The following is a 16,037-nucleotide window of genomic DNA, read 5'->3' as shown; positions in this document are numbered from 1 at the left end:
GCGGTCGGCAGAGAGCGAGGCGCAAGAGGCGGGGACTCGCCGCGGCGGGGCGGGGTGGGGCGGGGCCTCGGGTCAGCTGACCCAGGCGGTGGAGGCAGAACCCAGAAGCCCGACCGCTGCGGTGGACCTGCACTTGGTGAGCCGGCTTTGAGGCTAGGGGCAATCGCGGCGGCTGCGGGCAGGGGCTCTCCCGCCCACCTCTTTCCAGCACTCGCCTCCAGCCCGCAGACTGGCCTGGGGAGAATCTGCCTGTCTAGCCGTGCAAGGTTCCGTCGCGAGGGTCTGGGCCCGGCTGGGAATGCCCCGAGGGCGCGTGTCCTCGGCGTCCCCCCACCCTCCCCAGGGACCTTCAGCACGGCCTCTCCGTCGGGCCTGACCAGGGATTGGGGTCTGGGCTCCCTTTTCATCTCCTGGTTCCGTCCTTTTTGCTTCTGAGGGGTTTAGTTTTCCCCGGGTGGACGCTGGAGGAGGGACTTCCCGGGATCCAGACGCTTGCTCCCTGCCGCTGCCCTGTCATTATCCCGCCAAACAGGCTGCGGGCGCTGGGCTGAGTCACAGGCACGGAGTGTGGCCACAGCTCGGGAGGTCTGGAGGCGGCGCCAGGGACCCAGCCCGGATGCTCCTCCCTTCCCGGGTCTCAGATCACCTGCTCCCCGCTGGAGACCCTGGTGGGAGCAGACTGGAGGTGTAATGAGGACAGGAGCGTGTCACTAGGCTGGTCCAGGTAACACTGACCATGTAACACTGGCTGCTGCGTACCAGGGACGGGGTGGAGGTAAGGGAGTTGCGGGAGGGTTGATTTCCCCAGAACAGAACAGTCACACCTGGATAGTGCTTCAGTGCCAGCCAAGCATAATTCTAACCTTTTGGACTGGCTGATCTCGTCTAACTTTGCAGGAAGAGGAATGGGAGGGAGGGAAGGGGTCACCAGTACCGGGGGCTGACCTGGGGCCATCTGCATGCCAGTCATGCGCCTTCGCTGGTGCTCTCTGGCCCTGTCCTCATTTTATCCGTGGTTGGGTCCAGGTTCCTCGCCTGCCCAAGTGCCCTCAGCCGTCTCTGGAAGTGGGGACAGCGTCCCCCACACACAGGGGATTGTGAGGGTGGCAGTGTACTGAGGTGAGGAGCTGCAGGGACGCGTTCAAAGTTTATAAGAAGACAGAGGTGCAGAACACAGTCTAGGGGCCCGGGGACCAAAGAACTTCGTCGGAAGTGATGTTGGTATTTTGGGGACAGGGGATGTGGATTACACTTGGCAGTGCTTTGGGACTATTCCCAGCTTCGGTGCTCGGGGCTTGCTCCCCGTGGTGCTTGGGGACCATGCAGGGCTGATGAGGAAACCCACGGCTCCTCCATACTATGCGTGTGCTCCAGCCCTTGGAGCCACTTCCCCAGCCTGGGGTGGCCAAGACTCGGCTCTTTCCTGCACCCCACGTTTCCCCTGCAGTGGCCCCTGGACACGACATGAGCCCACGGTTCCCACCTCAGCTGTGCTGAAGGTCATCCAGGTGGGAGGGCACATGCAGAAGGAGGCTCTCAGCCACCCTGGAGCTACTGCTGTGACCTGAGGTGCTCTCACCCCCCTCTCTGCTCCCCCAGACACAAACAACCCCCCATTATGTTTGAGAGGAGAGCTTCCTGAGCAAAGATGCTGACTTGCTTCCTTTCCTTCGGGGAGGTTCCTGGCTCACTGCTTGCTGCCACCACAGCCAAGCAGGGGCGGGCCAGAGCGACGGTCCATTGGGACAGCTCCAGCGAAGTACCATGGGCGGGGACACGGGGGGCTTCTGGCAGCACACATGTGCTCAGTCCACAGGCTGCAGGTCCAGGGGCCAGGGACCAGCAGGTTCAGGGTGGGGAGAGGTAGTTCTCCGGAGACAGAGTGGCAGTGTGCCCAGCTGGCAGAAGGGGTGAGAGAGGTGATGAAGCCTTGTTTACCGAGGGGCTTCCAGTCATGCTGGGGGGGTCACGTTTCACACACATTCCCAGTGCGGAGCACAGGGCGTGGCTTAGTGGTGATCCTGGGCCTCCCACCTGAGCCTACCCTGGACATGGCTGGAGAGAGCCGCAGCTCGGCGCCCCAGGGCAAGGGGAAGCCTGCTTCTTGCGTGTGTGTGTGTGTGGCCACGGGGCCACACTCAGGAGCGCTCAGTCATGTGGGACTTCTGGGAACCCGCGTGTGCATCCAGGTGGGGGTTTGACGTGTGGCTCTGCCACTTTCTTATGGGCAAGTGTCACCTCTGTGGGTCCCTGGGCGGATCAGGACCTCCATGTCAGGGAGCTGATGTGCCACCCGGATGCACAGGGGCATGCCCGATGCCTGGCACAGAGCTGAGAACTTGCAGGAGCTGCTGCCCACCTGGCAGTGGCCACTCCAGCCATGCTCCCTTTGAGTCCTTCCTCTGCGGTGGCCACGCTCCAGCCACTCTGCAGAGGCCCCAGGAACAGCTCTGTCCGAGCCACTGCTAGCTGTGAGGTGACAACGGGGAGGTGGCCGGCAGCCCTGAGTGTTCACTCGCCATGGGATCTACACTGGGGCCAACCCTCCCTTAATAACACATTGACGCTGGCACTGCCATTCGTGTTAATTAAGCCCCATGCAAGTGTGAGTCAACATAAGGAAGCAGATAGTGTCCGTGATGCTCCTGGCCTCGGCAGAGTGACTCCCAGTTATAAAACACTGGCCCAGCTCCTTGTCCCTTCATTCTAACCCAGGGGACCCCAGGGGAGGGCTAACTCTCATCATCGCCTTTTTACAGCTGAGGAAACTGAGGCACAGAGGGGCTGAGTCCTTGGCCCGAGTGATGGCTTTCACAAGTGGTTGGGCTGGGAGAAGGCTCTTGGTCCCGGGTGCAGAGCTGGCGCCCTTGCTGCAGTGCTGGGCAGAGTTTGCTTTTGTCCATGTGCTCGATAGTGACTGTCTCCTCTGCTCCTGCACCCTGGTCAGTGCCCGGTGAGGAGGTTGGCGACAGGCTTGGGATCCAGCCCCCCAAGGCTGAAGGCCTTTGTACCTGCAGGTCCCTCGCCCGCCTCCCTGCAGCAGTGCCCTTCGGTCAGCTGTGGCCATGGGCTGGAAGAAGCTGGGCTCCAGCAATTTCTCCAGCTGCCCCAATGGATCCCGCCAGTGGATATGGGACGTGTTCGGCGAGTGTGCTAAGGACGGCTGGGATGAGGCCAGTGTGGGCCTGGGCTTGATCTCCATCCTCTGCTTCGCGGCATCTACCTTTCCGTGAGTTGCGGCCAGGGTGGGAGGGGAAGGACTGGCTGTGTGGCCAGGAGCCTGCAAGGGCCTGGGTGCTTCCTCCTACCCTCTACTCACCAGGGAGGGCCCTGCCCCACCCTGCGCCTGGCTTGTGTCAGCTAATACAGAGACACAGCAAGAGTATCACTAGCTCCTGTTTACAAAACACCGTGAACTAAGCACTCGACATGTCTTTGCTTTGTTTAATGATCAAGAAGGTCCTGTGAAATGGGTACAATGATGATTCCTACTTCAGGAGACGATGGAGCCCAGAGAATCTAAGCAGCCACTCTAGGCTGCATAGCTCATCAGAGAGGGGTGCAAGGTGGTGTGGGCTGGATGCAGCACATCTGGCCTCTGTCCCGGGACAGTCCAGTGGAGGCCCAGTGTGAGGGGGGGACCAGGGAACACAGCCCACTCCACAGCATGTGGTCAGGGTCTGAGTTCTGGATTCAGATAGACGTGAGTTCAATAGTCAGTCGTAAGTAGGGGTCTTTGCACCCGGTTTTCTCCACTGTGAAGGGGACTGTTGCCGGTCTCACAGAGTTGAGGCTGGCATGAGGAGGGATGGGTGTCAGCTCAGGGGGCTGGCCACAGTGTCTGCCAGGCTTGTGGACAGACAGGGTTGGGGGCCATCGGGGGGCCAGCAAAGGGGAGGTCACAGAGGTCACCAAGCCTTGTAATAGGTTAGGAAATATATTCTGGCAATAATTTTTTAAAAAAATGTCTTGGGGCTGGAGCAATAGTACAGCAGGTCGGGCTTTTGCCATGCACACAGGCTTGATCCTGTATGGTCCCCCAAGCACAGCCAGGAGCAGTTCCTGAGTGCAGGACCAGGAGTCAGTCCTGCGCACTGCCAGGTATGGCAAAACAAAAACAAAGCAAAAAAAAAAAAAAAGCATTAGGGTCAGAGCAATAGTATAGCAAATTTGCCTTGCATGCATCTGAGTCAGGTTGGATCCCCAGCATCTCATCTGGTCCCCCAAACCCTGCAGGAGTGATCCCTAAGTGCAGAGCCAGGAGTAACCCCTGAGGACGGCTGGGTGTATCCCCCCGCCCCCTAATCTCTTGGGCTAGAGAAATAGTACATGGATTCAGGAACTAGTCTCAGACCCAGCCGACTCCAACTGGGTCCCGAGAGCATCACCAGGAGTGATGTGAGTCAGCTGTGAGCCCTACCCACTGCCCCAAAACCCCCCTAAAAAAAAAAAAGTGTTATTGAGTTGCTTTACAGGCTATGCATTGAGCCCATTGGACTGTGTGGCCGTGGTGTCAGTCTCTGGAGTCATTTGAAAATCCCCACAGCCAGTTTCAGAACATGTTTCAGATCCCCCAGAAGCAACGAGTCAGCTCTCCTTCCTCTAGAACACTTGTGGTTCCATTATCACTGCCCTAGTGGGTATAACCTTCCAGCTCCGTGGGGTTTTGTGTTTATTTATATATATATTTGGTTTGGGGGTGACACCCCACGGTGCTCAGGGCTTCCTCCCAGCTCTGAGCTCAGGGATCGTTCTTGGCAGTGCTCGGGAGACTGGGGATCCAACCCAGGTCAGCCACCTGCAGGGTGATGCCACCTCCTTAGAGGGAGCGTGCGCCCCAGGCCCAGTCGCGGGGGTTGGGGGGGAGTCGGTGATGGGAGAACCCTCCCTTAAGGGCCTTCTTGGTGCCAGGTCTGTCCTGGGCACTGGCCCCACCTCACGATCTTCTCCAGATCTCTTGCCTTCTATATTATGCAATTCCGTCTATTAAGTGTTCGGATCCAACCCCTCGTGGACAGAGTTGATCCAAATCCTCTATTTCTTCTTCCTCCTCTGGGAAAAGTCAGATGTATACTTCTGTTCGTTTGACAGCCAAGTCTTTCAAGTCAGTTATAAAGGTAACTTGTCTTTCTTTAGAAGCGTCCGAAGGTGGGCAGAGCGACCGTACAGAGGGTAGGGTCCTGACCTTGCATGTGCCAACCAGGTTCGATCTCTATATACAGTCTCCCGAGTCCTGCTGGGAGTGATTGCTGGGCACGGAGCCCAGAGTAAGCCCTGAGCAGCGCTGGGTGTGGCCCCCAAACAAAAACAACCAACCCCAACAAACAAGAACCTTGGAGGCTGAAGGTCGCCAGCTTTGCTGAAGGGGCTGACGGGGTGTCCGGGGTGTCCGTTGGAAGGAGAGGAAGGCACCGAGGAGGAAGTGATCCTTGCTGAGCGGGGTGGGAATAGAAGTGTCTGGGGTGGAGGAAGGGAAAGTGGGCCTGGAGGGGGCAGGGGCCGAGAGGGCGCAGAACTAGGGGCAGCTCAGGAGGGCAAGGGGTCTCACTGAGGGGCGCAGTAAGGCTGCGGGAGACTGGCAAGGTGGAGGTTGGGAAGGGCCCTCAGAGGGTCGAGTGACTCCCGAGCAGCCAGACCTGGGAGGGGGGCCTTGAGACGGGGAACACTCCCAAGGGAGCAGTCGGGGGCGGGGGCCCATCTGTCTTCATTCCTGGCTCAGGTGGTCGTTTGGGTCAGTGCCATTTAGGAGCGGCTGATTTTTAAAGTCACGTGATGAGAGCTGGGGAGACCGCTCAGGTGGTGGGACACTTGCCTAGCATCCGGGATCCATCCTCAGCCGTACTGGGTGCGACACCAAGCGCCCCCTCACCCCACCCCAGCTTTACTACGTAGCTCCAACTAGAGACAGCTCAGGCAGGGGCAGGAGAAATGACGCAGCAGGAGGCGTGTTTGCCTTGTATGTGGCCCACCCGGCTTGGCCCCCAGCACTCCGTATGGTTCCCTGAGCATGAGCACCTGGTATGGCCAAAAGTGGGTGGGAGGGGAAGCACAGGTAGGTGATTTTAGAAAGAAATTTGAACATAGCCGGAGAGATGGTGCCGCGGGTACAGCACTTGCCTTGAATGTGGCCGACTCGGCTGAGAGACCCCAGCACCGCCCGGGGTGATCCCAGAGCACAGCCAGGTGTCGCCCAGAAACCAAAAGAGGGAAAAAGAAGTTAGAGTAGAAAATGGCAGTTGTGTCTGAGTTGAGGGTCTTTGGGTCCTGGCCCGAGGCCCTAGCGCTGGCCTGGCCTCAGCCGAGCACACCTGGCAAGGTGGCGTGTGGCACTGTCAACGTCACCCGCAGCCCTCAGGGCCATGCCCAAGACCCTGCCACCACTTTGGGTCCCGCATGGGCACCCATGAGAGTCCAGAAGTCCAGAGCGGGAGGGCTGGGTTCCGGAGCATTTGCCTTCGGTGGTTTGTTGTTGTTGTTGTTGTTGTTGTTGTTGTTGTTGTTGTTTGGGGGCCACACCTGGCAGTGCTGAGGACTCACCCTTGGCCCGGCACCAGGGATCCCACCCGGAGGGGTCAGGGACCTTACAAAATGCTGACCCACATTTGTCAAAATGATGTAAAATGTTCACATTGTGTATGTAAAATTACATGTTACATGGAAAATCCAACTTTATCTCATGAAAATTATTTCTGCCAGAACTATTAACTGGCCTAATCCTAGACAGTAAAAAAAAAAAAAAAAAGAAAAGAAAAAAAAATGCTGACCCAGCTGCACACAAGGCGAGTGCCTGGACCTGCCCGCGGCGCTCTTTCTCTGGGCAGAGGTGACCCATTTTATCATCCCCCTCCCAGAGACAGGCTGGGTGTGCCGGGCTCTGCCACCCGCCGTGTCCTCCACAGGGGAGAGACCCCAGTGTGCCCATGATGTCGTTCTTAGGCCTCGAGATAGACCTTCAGAGACCCTCTACAACCCCCAAGTTTCCAGGCCAAGGGGGGGCGTTCAGCGGGCTGGAGTAGTGCCGTGCTTCTGGGGCCCTCGGTCAGTCCCTGGCACTGCCCGGTCCCTGGACAGTGGGAGGGGCAGTCCCCAGGCACCATGGCGGGGGGTGGAGGGCAGCCTCCAGCAGGCCCAGAAGCTCCCAAACCACCAGAAGAACCCAGGTTTCCTCAGGTGTGTGGGAGAGCCTGAGTGCTGCTGAGGAACTTTCTGGAAAGGCGCCCGGCCCAGGTGGGACAAGAGCCCTGGCAGGACTCCTCCTCAGGGCAAAGGGCAAAGGGCAAAGAAAGGTTCCTGAAGATTGGCTGCTGGAAGGGTTGGCTCCTGTGACCCGCTGCTGGCTCTGCCTGCCCTGGTGGCTTCTTCTGGGTGTCTCTGCAGGGTGGCCTCCCCGCCCTGACCCTGAACATCACCTCCCCTGAACATCACCTCCCGCCCCTCTGCTGCAGCCAGTACATCAAGGCCTGCAAGGCCGGCAACATGGACCAGGCCCTGTCGCTGTGGTTCCTGCTGGGCTGGATCGGAGGCGACTCCTGCAATCTCATCGGCTCTTTCCTCGCGGATCAGCTGCCGTTGCAGGTGGTCCCCAGGCAGGGGGTGTGGGGGGGCTCCCTGATCCCAACTTATCCGTCTGGCGTCTGAGGGTGCCACACTGCAGCGCTTTCTCCCTTGCCGGGCCTTTCCCTGGGTCTCAGTTTCCCCATCAGCAAAAGGAGCCTGGGGTAGGGTGGGAGGCCCAGGGACTCGGGGGGAGGAAACGCCTGTGGCTGGAGCTGTGGCAGCAGCCGGGCACCTTTGGCTTGATGCCCGCTAGGCGGTCCTGATGCCCCGCTGCCCCTCGGGCCACTTACCCGCTGAGTTGCTGGCGGGCACTGCAGCCCCCTTACCTGCCCTGGGTGGGCACTTGGATCCCCCCAATTCTGGTTCCCTCCTTTCCAGACGTGGAAATGGAGGGAGGGTGAGGGGGGACAGTCCTGGGACTCAGCGCAGCGCCCGTGCCTGCCGTGTCCCCAGGCCTGGCGGTGCAGCGGAGCCGCAGCCCCGATTCTCCGCTTCCCTTGCAGACCTACACGGCGGTGTACTACGTCCTGGCCGACCTGCTGATGCTGTCGCTGTACTTCCACTACAAGTTTAAGAAACGCCCGTCTGTGCGTGAGTGTGCTGGCCCCCCGCCAGGCGCTCAGGGGACAGGGCAGGGCTGGGAGGCAGCCGGGCCCCGGGGAGGGGGAAGGATTCCCCCCCTGCTGGCGGTGAGCCAAACCTCAGACAGGCCTTATCTGGAAGCCTGAGCCCCATCAGTGTATCAGCCCGTCGCCACGATAGGGTCGCGAGGGCAGTGAGGCATCCGGGCCGGACCACATCTGGGCCGCACCGCAGGGGCAGCTTCCTGCCTGCTGCTGTGGCCCCTCCCGTGCGCCCCGAGCAGGGGGCCGCATGCCGGCCCCGCAGCCTCACAGGACCGCGAGGAGCTGGTGCCTAAAGCGGGGGTGTCCCACCCATCTGCATTTCTGCTCCAAAGAAGCTCCCTCCTGACCTTCCCCTGGCCCTCACCCTCCTGGCTTCACCTCTCCAGCTCAGGAGAGGGATCCTGCTGCTCAGTCTATTGACAGAGGAGGGGCCCAGCTCAGAGAGGTTAGGTCATTTGCCCAGGATCACACAGTGACTCAGCCACCTGGGTTTTTTTTTTTTTGGCTGGGACTCGGGGCCCAGGTTCTAGGTGGCGGCTGAGACACTAACCCCAGCTTCCTCCTGCCCGTGTCCAGTGTCCACCCCCATCAACGTTGTGCTCCTGTTCACGCTGGCCATGGCCTGTGCTGCCCCACTGCTGAGTGTCCCGCACCCCAGGACTGCGCCGGCGGAGGTCTTCCGGGGCCGCACGCTCCTGTCGGTGGAGCCGGGAAATAAGGTGAGCGTGGGGCGGGATGCGGGGAGAAGCCCAGGCACAGGGTGGAGGGCACTCACCCTGCTCGGGGCCCCTCCTCAGCCCCTGCACTGAGCACCCCCCACCGTGCCCTCAGCCCTTCACCCGGAAGGAGATCATTGGCTTCGTCATTGGCTCCGTGTCCAGCGTGCTGTACCTGCTGTCCAGGCTGCCCCAGATCCGTACCAATGTGAGCCCCGGGGCAGGGGCAGGATGGGGGGAGCTGGGGGAAGTTCTGTGGAAGAAGGGGAGGTGGGTGTTGGGGTTAAGGAGCAGTGGAGTCTGGATGTCTGCACCCACTGCGGGCAAGTTCAGCTGACCTCCCTCCATGCCTCAGTTTCTGTCTCTGGAAAATGGGCATGCATTTGTTATGCCCTGAGAGGCACCTGTGAGGCAGATAAGGGGGGGTGGGGAGTGGTGGCCGGCAGGGTCCTGGGCGTGGCAGCGGTGGCAGGGATGCGGTTCCGGCTGCAGAAGGGCGGGCGTGAGCCAAGCCCCAGCAGGAGCCCAGGCACGCGGAGGCTCGAGGGCCCGCAGGGTCCCGCCTGACGTGCCGGCCCTCCCCCCTGCAGTTCCTGCGGCAGTCGACCCAGGGCGTCTCCTACTCGCTGTTCGCCCTGGTCATGCTGGGCAACACGCTGTACGGGCTGAGCGTGCTGCTCAAGAACCCCGAGGAGGACGAGAGCGAGGGCAGCTACCTGCTGCACCACCTGCCCTGGCTCGTGGGCAGCCTGGGCGTGCTGCTGCTGGACACCGTCGTATCCTTCAGGAGGGCCCGGGGTGGGGCCTCTCCCACGCAGGGTCCGCCTGGCCCCCCGCCCGTCCACCTGTCCCTCCCGCCTCCGTCGTGCATCTTCCTGTCCCTTCCGTCATCCTGCCCATCTGCTTGTTATCCGGCTACCCACCCACCCCTCTATCCACTCCTTTATCCACCCACCCACCCATCATCCAGCCAGCCAGCCAGCCAGCGACCCCTGCACCCACCCACCCACCCACCCGTCAGCCAGCGACCCCTGCACCCACCCACCCAGCCACCCATCCGTGCATCCGTCTGTCCACCCATTCACCCACCTTCTGCCTACCCACCCACCCATCTATCCACACACCCATCCATCTACCCACCCTCTCACCCACCCATCCATGCATGCATCAGTCCACCCACTCAGAAAGGGAGGCATGTTCTAGACCTAGCTCATGCAGTGGGTTCGAATTCTGCCTCCGAGCTCTGCAACACGGGACAAACTATTCACTTCTCTGTGCTCCTGCATCTTCATCTGTGTGGGGCCCCTACAGCCACTGTCCCACCAAGATGGTGGGATGACCACCTAAGCAAAGGTGTCGCCAAAGCCTTTTGACCGGCACCCAGTGGGCACTCAGGAAAGGTTTGACTGACCAGGCCAGTATTCGGGGATCTCCTTCGTCCCTCGTGTGCCGGGTGCCCGCAGAGAAAGACTGACGCTCTGGCGCGTGCCCCCGGACAGCCTGAGTGCTATGCTGGATACCCAGGCTGCAGGGAGGAAGGAGAAGCCGTGGGCTCAGGGCCGGGGGGAGGAAGCCCAGACTCTGACCGTGGAAGGTGAGTGGAGGTTGGCACGGGTGGAGCCCCGGGGCAGCTTTCACGGAGGGCGCCAGTGAGCAGAGGGCACAGCTGCCCGTTCCCTGCCCGAGCGGGCTGAGAGACGAGGAGGGAGGCAGTGCGGGCCGGGCCCCACCACCTCTGCTCACCGTGACCTTGACACGGCTCCCCCAGATCTCCATCCAGTTCCTGATATACAGGAACACAGACCCCACCGCCACCTCCTCGGAGCGCCGGCCTCTCCTCCAGAGCTGACCAGGACCCAGGCTGGCCCAGGAGGACAGCAGCTCCCAGAGGCCACTCCAGGAAGGACGCGGCGTGGACCAGAGAGGTGCTGCGGGGGCCAAGTACCGGGCAGGCCCTGTGCCGCCTGCCCCCCGCCCGGCAGGCCAGCGCGTCCCCTGTTGCCCCTGAGAACCTTCAGCTCCAGGGATTCAGGCTCAGTCTCCACTGTTGGGGGCCTCCCAGAGGGGCCGCTGCAGGAGCCCAAGCATGTGCCCCCCGGCTCACCTACCTCACTCCGCCCGCTTGCCCGGGATGGCGCGGCTGGTGCCCTGCTCGGCCCCACGGACTCCGGACGACTAGTAAAGGGTACCTGTGACCAGCCTCTCTCGCTCCTTCCCCCAGCTGCCAGGGACACAGCAGCGGGGAGGGATCTGGTCTGCACGCTAGGTCCCAGGTGGGGTGCTGAGCAGGAGGGCACAGAGTCGGCCCGGCAGCTCTGCCTGGTCCCTGCCGCCTCCCCAGTGTGTGTCTCTATGACGGCTCCACCCCTGGTGACAGTGAGGCCACCCATCAGGCCCCTATGTTGTTGTGCTCTGGGAGACGGGGCTCAGAACTGGGTTCGTGAGTCTCAGCTGCTCTGGGCCTCACTTTTCCCATCTGTATAATGGGATGGCATCGCAACCGCTTCCTTCATTCCTGTAATAAGATGGTGGTATTGCAGAGCTCAACCCTAGGGTCTGTCACGGAGTGAGAGCTCAATAAAGGTCATCACCAGACCTTTCTTTTTTATTTGGTCATCATCAGAATGATCAGAGGAGGCCTGGAACAATAGTACAGTGGGCAGGGTGCTTGCCTTGAAGGTGGCCAACCTGGGTTCGATTCCTAGCATCCCGTATGATCCCCTCAAGCACCACCCAGGAGTGAGTGGTCCCTGAGTACAGAACCAGGAGTAACCCCTGAGCATTTCCGAGTGTGGTCCCAAAACCAAAATTTGAAAATCTAAAAAAAAATCGAAGGAGAGAGGGGTGTTCAGATCTCCCCGAGGACCAGGGAGAGCTTCCCAGGGGAGGTGGCATGGTGTAGGGTGAGTGGGAGATGGCTGCAGAGAAAGGGAAGTGTCTAGACACCAGGAAGTGGAGGGCGGGACTTAGCCCGGAGCTCTCTTTCCTGGCTTCCAACTTAGTTTCTCTCCTGACCCAGTCTGAGTCCGCTGCCCCCGTGGGCTTTGACCTTGAGTGCCCTGAGGACAAAGGGCCCAGCTCCCCTCTGCCAGCCTGACCCACCACCCCAGGGCCGGAGCGTCTGGGCTGGGCGGGCGGGTGTGGGTGTGTGCATGCACCACCCAGCGGCAGGGTGAGCCTTTCTTGGTTGGTTTTGGGGACACACTTGATGCTGGTCTGGTGGCTCCAGAGACAGGATGCTTCCTACGTGCAGAACCTGGGCTCCCTGTTCTGCACCGTCTCTCCAGCCCAGCGTGGGCCTTTGTTTCAGAATTTTCAGCAGAAGGTGCCCGCCCCAGAGTCGACCCCCAGCTGGTGGGGCCCAGGCCTGCCTGGTTCCGCTGCATGGCTAATCTGTGTCCGTGCTCCAGGCCGGGCACCTGCGGCCAGGTGGCAGACTCCCTTCCCCGCTTGGAGATCCCGGGAGGATTCAGGGGGTGGGAGAGCCTCCCTTCTCTGGGGGAGCCTCCCTGCTCTGGGGGAGTTCTTGCCCGGCGGGAACATTCAGGCTCAGCCTCTCGTCATGCAGGCTGCAGCCCCATCTACCGGGGAGACAGGCCCTGCCAGGGGGTGTGCGGATGGCGGCCGGGAAGCCTATTTGTGGGGCCGAATGAGCGCAGCCCTTAGGCACCCCAGACCCCACAGCTGCCGGGGCCGCCTGGAGAGCAGGAGAGTCCAGCTGGCAGCACCCTGTCTGCTGCAGGTGGGGCCTGCCTGCAGTGAAGGAACCAGGCTTTCCTGGGATCTGGCAGGGAGTTTCCCCTCTGTCCCCCACCCCGGGAGAGGGGTGGTTTTCTCTAGGTGTGGCGTGGAGGAATGAAACCCACCTTAGACCCTTCCTCTGCATGAAGTAGGGAACCCCCGCCCGCACCCCGCAGACCAGTTTCCGTTCTCAGGGTGCTGTGCTTCCCAGCTAGTCCACTGCTTCTTTGTGGGCGGCTTCTCAGAAGGCCCCCGGGAGCAGAGGCAGGCGGGGCAGAGCTGCCCAAGGCTGCAGTGGACCCGGTCAGCCGTTACCTGGGGCCCAGAGTCCCAGCCCTGTGACCGCCCCAAGGACACAGCCGCCTCCCAGCAGCTCTGCCCAGCACCTGCGCCTGCTCCACAGGCCGCTGCTCGTAATAAATGCTCCCCGCCCCCGCACCATTTCCCGAATGCGCTGGCCAGGCCCCTTTGTCTTCACACCCCTGGTACACAGGGAGCGTGCAGTAAATGTTTGGGAAAGGCAAACAGTGGATGCCAGAAACATGTCTCAGGCTGAGGGGATGGGCACGCAAGCAGCAGCTTCTTACCGTTCTATTTTTGCTTTGGGGGCTTCAGGAAGTGCACTTGGGCTGCTTCCGGCTCCGTGCTTGGGGGTTGGTCCCGGCGATGCTCAAGGGACCATGCGGTGTCAGGGGACCAAACCCAGGGCCTCCCACATGCAAAGCATGCAATAGCTCTTGAACTCATCTCAAACCCTAAGTAGGCACTCTATTGGGGGTTTTAGTCCACCACCAGCTGTGCTCAGGGGCCACTCCTGGCTCAGAGCTCAGCTGTCTTTTCTGATGGTGCTCAGGAAACATACATGGTGCTGGGGATTGAACTGGGGTTGACCACATGCAAGGCAACCACCCTATCTCTGGCTCCCAAATCTGTACACTTTTAAATGGGCGAATTGTGTGTGGATTACAGTTCAGCAAAAGTATTTGAACACCGAACTAGCCATTAAAATGTGAACAGGAAATTATTTGGTCCTGAAAACACATCCATCACATCTTCCAGTTGTTGGAGTTTCCTCCAGTCACTTGTACCTGAAGGACAGTCCTTCTACAGCAGGCGTGGGGAGCCTTATTTTGCCAAGCCCATTTGCATATCTGTAATATCATTTGCAGGCCAGACATACAGGCGGAGGGGTCATGGGCAGTCAATGGGAAGCATCCGTATCTGTCCCCGTGTACCAGGGCCAGGCCGTGTGATTTTGTAGGCCTTCCACAACCTGTGGGCATTTACCACTATTATAAAGGGTGTGATCTGTCAGGAAGAGTGATTAGGTACGAGAGAAAGTATTTTATCCACTGGATGAGTCTAGATGAGATAAACATAAGGCGTGGTCTGTTCGTTCAACAGAGCACGGACTCCAGACTGAAAAGGTTCTCCCATCAGAGACAGGGATCGAGAGCTCTGTAGCATAGTTGGGCCAAACCTGGCAATGCTCAGAGGTCATCCTAGAGGTGCTCCGGGAATCTTATGGGTAGGCTGTGTGCAAAGCAAGTGCCCTACCTGCTGTACTATTGCTCCTGCCTGTGACGTTATATTTAAGAGTCAGGCCACGTCCTGGAGGAATAGCATTGGCTAAGAACAGCTCCCAGCTCCTGGTCAAATGCAGCCAGTGTGGTCTTGGCAATTCTGCTATCTGACTCTGCCTGGCACACAAAAATAAAAGTGAAAATCATGGGAAGAATCCAGAATGCATGGAATGTATTGTCAGGAGCTGTGTGAGAAATGTATTTTTGCTTTTTGGGTCACACCTGTCCATGTTCAGGGGTTACTCCTGGCTCATGAACTCAGGAATTACTCCTGGCGGTGCTCAGAGACCATATGGGATGCTGGGAATCAAACCCAGGTTGGCCGCATGCAAGGCAAATGCCCTACCTGCTGTGCTATTGCTCCAACCCCGTGAAAAATACTTTAATGTCTTAGTATATAGGACCCTCAAAATGGATGGGTCATTCAGGAAGAGACACCCCATGAAAGGCGCTTCCTTGTCCTACAGACACCCTCTAATTGGAAATGTTTATTAGACTTACTGAACATACATGGGCCAGAGAGATAATGTAAGGTCAAGCCCTTGCCTTTAATGTGGGTCACCTAGTAAGCCCTGAGTACCACTGGGTGTGGCCCCCAAACAAACCCTACCGAACAGACAATGTGAAAGACAAGTGAGAGCACAGGTTTGGCATGTGTGAGACCCGGAGTGTCATTTCCCGAAATAGCGACCAAAAATAAACTAGTAAAAACCAGTTCAAATAAAACCTAAGTAGAGCACAAACTTCAGAAACTGCATTTTTCTTGAGTTCCTGGTTCCTTATAGTCTGAATTTTACCTTTTGAAGGCTAAGAAATGAGTGAAAGTGAAAATGAACATTTTGGGAGAGGGTGGTTTGGTTGTCGGGCTGCATCGGTGGTACTGAGGGGCTATTCCTGGACCTGCACTCAGGGGTCACTCCCGGGGGTGCTTGGGGGACCTTGTGTGGCACTGAGGACCAGAATTGGATCTGTTCCATGTGAGACCTGTGCCTTCATCCCTGTACTGTCTCTGGGGCCCTGGTGAAGTCTGGCGCCGGGGCTGGTCCTCCTGGGCTCTTGCAGTGACCAGTGGGAGACCTGCAGGCCACTTGCGTTGGCCATGAGGGTTCAAGGTGAATGCTGACCTGTGCTTGACCTGCCTCCTTGAGTCACTGGTGGCCAGGAGCTGCCCACTCTGTATGCCGGTCAGAGAGGAAGCTACGGGCAGGTGGAGGTACTCGGAAAGGAGGGGGAGTCAGCAGGAAGGAGTTTTGTCTGCTCGGATATCCTTCTGGAAGAAACATCAAGGGGTGCCGAGGGCCACCGAGAGGGGTACCCTGACGGCACTGCATTGAGGGGGCGGCACGGAGGCAGCTCACGGGTGCATGCCACGGTGCCTGCTCTGCACCCAGCGGTGCTTGGTGGTGGGGACCAATGACAGAGACATGGCCCCTAGGGATGGCAGCCCCAGCAGCCCCTCAGGCGGGGTCCCAGCAGGCTGCCTGGGAAGGCCACGCCTAGGGCAAGCTTCCAGGGGGCCACTCTGCAGGATGAAGACCACCGTTGGCCCGGGGTGCCCAGCGAGCGTGGCTGAAGGCTCCTGCCACCCACCTATTCCACAGCTTCTTCCCGTTCTGCCGATGGCACCAAAGGGCACTTTGAGGGAATGTCTTGCGAGCCTCAGGGCGGGGCACCTACCACCGCTCACCTCAGGTGAGGGCAACCCATTGCCCCCATGGACGGCACAGCCTCAAAACATGTTCTACAAAGAGTATGCTTCGGCCTGGCACCCATCCCCCTCAGGGTTAGGCTGTGACCTCTGGCCACAGGACTGG

The 16,037-nt window shown here is 59.7% G+C and overlaps 1 protein-coding gene across 2 annotated transcripts; it reads left to right on the top strand.

Annotated features, from left to right (window-relative positions):
* The first annotated feature begins 35 nt into the window (after nucleotides 1–35).
* SLC66A1 (solute carrier family 66 member 1) lies at nucleotides 36–14,975 on the top strand. 2 transcript variants are annotated; one of them, XM_055137529.1, is made up of 8 exons: nucleotides 36–136; nucleotides 3,018–3,229; nucleotides 7,446–7,575; nucleotides 8,061–8,148; nucleotides 8,760–8,902; nucleotides 9,015–9,107; nucleotides 9,490–9,675; nucleotides 10,668–14,975. In XM_055137529.1, exons 2-8 carry the CDS (start codon nucleotides 3,066–3,068, stop codon nucleotides 10,746–10,748), a joined length of 885 nt encoding a protein of 294 aa, XP_054993504.1. In that variant the 5' UTR covers nucleotides 36–136; nucleotides 3,018–3,065; the 3' UTR covers nucleotides 10,749–14,975. The 2 variants fall into 2 exon arrangements, with proteins under 2 accessions (XP_054993504.1, XP_004603730.2); XM_004603673.2 differs by lacking the exon at nucleotides 36–136 and adding an exon at nucleotides 458–724.
* The last annotated feature ends 1,062 nt before the right edge of the window (nucleotides 14,976–16,037 follow it).

The sequence above is a fragment of the Sorex araneus genome, chromosome 5, assembly GCF_027595985.1.
Source record: "Sorex araneus isolate mSorAra2 chromosome 5, mSorAra2.pri, whole genome shotgun sequence".
NCBI classification, from domain to species: domain Eukaryota; kingdom Metazoa; phylum Chordata; class Mammalia; order Eulipotyphla; family Soricidae; genus Sorex; species Sorex araneus.
Note: the sequence above shows the minus strand (reverse complement) of the source record. Positions and strands in the feature narration are given on the sequence as shown.

Coding starts and splice junctions, on each gene's coding strand:
- SLC66A1 (XM_055137529.1), top strand. CDS start 3,066: ATGGGCTGGAAGAAGCTGGGCTCCAGCAATTTCTCCAGCTGCCCCAAT. Junction 7,576..8,060: donor CGGATCAGCTGCCGTTGCAG/GTGGTCCCCAGG, acceptor CTTCCCTTGCAG/ACCTACACGGCGGTGTACTA. Junction 8,903..9,014: donor CGGTGGAGCCGGGAAATAAG/GTGAGCGTGGGG, acceptor CCGTGCCCTCAG/CCCTTCACCCGGAAGGAGAT.